Here is a 3404-nt window from a genome sequence, read left to right on the forward strand (position 1 = left end):
GGCTTTGGTCTAATGACGTATTACCATTTAACAAGGTGAAACTTGTGTCCTTCATTGTTATCCTCCCAAAGATAATTTCTTCTGATTTTGTCTTGGCTACTTCACTACCTTACCAGGCATAGGAAATAATGGCATGAAGTAAGTGGGAATACTGTCCATGACAATATTGATAAGAGCAAGTCTACCACCTATTCAAAGATATTGCCTTTTCCAAGTAACCAGCCTTTTGCCCCTAGAGGAAGGCCTAGTTAAGAAGTGGCGGGGAAGGATCCCAGACTGCAACATATCATGTCAGCTAGTACATGGATCAGTAGCTCTGTAGACTATTTCCTATTTGTTTGGTGAAACTATGCTGTAGTGATATTCGAAGAATCAGTGTTAGCACGTATCTGTTCTCTCTATAATTCTTTCTTATAATTGGGTAACTTGATTATCTAACAAGGTTCCATCTGAGTTTTTGCATTTATGATTAGAATCTAGCTTTTCTACTGGTTATTATTATCATTGAGTTCTCTGCTTTCAAAAGGTTTAAGCATTCTTCGTTTACACCATGATTTGCATCTCAAGGTTTATTTTGTTTTATTTACAAGATTTGGACCTTAGGGAACATGTTTAAGTTCAGATGCAGATTTCATTGTACTCATCCTATTTCTATTTTTCGTCCATTATTAATTCTGTCATGCTTCCTTTAGACCTCTTGCTCGATGAGCATTTAACACATCGAGTTTAAGTCCTGTTTGCTTGCTCTCATGTCTCTTTAGTTAATTGTAGTAAGATATTCCTGCATAGTTTTATTGGTGTGCGTAAGTAACATTATGTACTTCTCTCTCGTTTACTTTTCTCCACACGTAGTTCAGTATATTGTTTGTTGCCATGATTTAAGTTGAAGGGTTTAGCTTGATTATGCTTTCTACTATCAATGTTTATGCTTGCAATAGTAGCACCCTACAGTTTGTGATTTTACTGTTGAAAAAATAGTAGCACTCGTCAATTCTCTTTTCTATAATCATTCATAGACTTCAAAAATTTCATGTATATTGTGGTCCTCACTGTGCTCAACTTAATTTGAACAGATTGGATCTCCTATATGTATTCCTCAAAAGGAGTTCATTGATATTGGTCGTATTGCATCCATTGAGAACAACCATAAGCCTGTTGACTCTGCAAAGAAAGGCCAACGGGTGGCCATTAAGGTATGAAGTGGTTGAGACTTTGTAAATTTTGTCATGGATTTGCTAGAATTTTGATCTATGTTCTCTCTTTATTACTCGTTTGTAGAATGTAGATTAGTGTGTAGTAGTTTCTCTTTGATTCCCAATATCTGTTTTGTGTATCATCATTGTACAATAACACAGTTGATTTGATCTTTGCTTATATATACCCATGATGTCTCACTCCCTGCACATGTTTACAGATAGTTGGATCTAACCCTGAGGAGCAACAAAAGATGTTTGGTAGGCATTTTGAAATGGAAGATGAGCTTGTCAGCAAAATTTCAAGGAGGTCTATTGACATACTCAAGGCCAATTTCCGGGTATGTAGAGTTTTGCGTGAAGTTCCCTTTAGCAACAAGCTCTCCTTTTTGAGCAAATATCTTATTATGCTTACTACTGCCTCTTTAACCTTTTACAGAAAGACCTCTCAGTTGAGGATTGGAGACTTGTCATGAAACTGAAGACCCTCTTTAAGATACAATGAGACAGGTTTTTGTAGCTTGCAAAGGGGTTGATTCTTGGTTCTCCGATAAGCTCCATCTTAGGGGCTTAGCAGTTCATTGAGCAATAAGTGGTGATTTGAGTGAACGAAGGAGGTCTGGACATAATGTTCATGCCACCTCAGAGACAGAAATGAGTAAAAGTGAAGAATGCGAATGTTGCTGCCTGCTGCAACTGATTTCCTTTGGTCGGTACTCCGAGCATTCTGTGTATGCTGTTTTTGGTACTGAAGTGAGATTTATGCCACATTGACCAATGTCAGAGTTGTACAGGGGCACAAAACGGCAACGCATTTTTTCATAATACAGAGATGTAATTTTGACTTTTTGATATACCAAAAACCGTGCAAAAGATTATTGGTTGGCTATTTGTTGGCAAGTTTTTCATATAAGTATCAAATCCAATACTTTGTATAGATATAACAAGTAGTAGGCATATTCAGGGGTATGATCCCTTGTAATATCGAAGTGTTGCACAAAAGCCTTGCAATGTAAATAGTAATAGTATTAAAAAGAGGGTGGTGAATTAGATACAAAGACATATTTCATTGTTTTAAACTAAAACAGCAAGTAGGAATAAGCAACCTAAAAGTAGCTAATACATATATGAATGATCAACTCCAGTTGTTCAGGGAACACATCAATGGAATCATTATCTTCCGTCTCCAAATCATCAGCAGTTTGTGTGGGATTAATTTTGTTTTCCATCATAAACAAACCTAAGTAGTTCATGTTTGAGAATTAGTCTTTCACAGTAACCAAGGATCAAAGTTTGTAGAGCAACATCTCTTCCGATTCTGAAGAACACATCAGATTCCCTCTGGGTCATTACCCTTATGGTTATAAGCTTCTTTTTCATCTCTTGATCTGCTGCTGCTCGTGTTTCCATATATTTGATATTAAGGTAAATGACTGGTGAAGAATGAGCATATTTTATAAGCACTACTTGTTGGAAAACTAAATTTTTTGGTTTTCATTCAAAAAGAAAGTACCGTTTATTAATCTATATATTTATTTTGGTTCTTATTTTGTTTAGTATCTCTTTATCTATATAACTACTTATAAACACATACTTTCATACCATAAATACATATATTCCCATTGCTTTAAAAATATTACATATAATACCCTTTTCAATAAATATACCATATTTTTTTTAAAAAAATAATCAGATACAGAATTTCAATAAATATGGCAATTAATAATTATCCTTATATACTTCCTTAATTTTTGGGACTTTTTCCGATTCAAATCAATCTTTTTCTTTTCAACACCATTGTCTCCCTCCCGGTCACACCTCCTTTGTATCTCTACCCACACCCACTACAACAAAAACACTTTTAGCGGCATTAAATATTGATATTAATAAAGAGTGGTAAACTCTTTACCGTCATTAGTTAAGTGCCATTAGAATCAATGTCGCTAAACACATTAGGAACATATACAAAGAGTGACAGTTGCCGCTAATGATCATTTTTGTTGTAGTGACCTACACGTTATTATCCTTCATCTTCCATTACTTCTTCTCAACCAACTCAATGCATATTTGGATGTAAAAATTTCATCCTTCATCTTCCATTACTTCTTCTCAACCAACTCAATGCATATTTGGATGTAAAAATTTCATAAATTTCATATCCAAACTCTACATAAACAACAATATATTTAGGGGTAAAGTAATCATTTCTTT

General features: G+C 34.8%; 1 protein-coding gene across 1 annotated transcript in view; it reads left to right on the forward strand.

Annotated features, from left to right (window-relative positions):
• LOC107014299 (eukaryotic translation initiation factor 5B-like) overlaps positions 1-2134 on the forward strand; it is a 10624-nt gene extending 8490 nt beyond the window's left edge. Inside the window, exons 10-12 of the mRNA XM_015214151.2 lie at positions 1074-1193; positions 1415-1534; positions 1633-2134. Of these exons, the coding sequence (XP_015069637.1) occupies positions 1074-1193; positions 1415-1534; positions 1633-1698 (306 nt within the window). The 3' untranslated portion in view covers positions 1699-2134. The remainder of the gene's footprint in view (positions 1-1073; positions 1194-1414; positions 1535-1632) is intronic.
• The last annotated feature ends 1270 nt before the right edge of the window (positions 2135-3404 follow it).

The sequence above is a fragment of the Solanum pennellii genome, chromosome 3 (genome assembly GCF_001406875.1).
Source record: "Solanum pennellii chromosome 3, SPENNV200".
NCBI classification, from domain to species: domain Eukaryota; kingdom Viridiplantae; phylum Streptophyta; class Magnoliopsida; order Solanales; family Solanaceae; genus Solanum; species Solanum pennellii.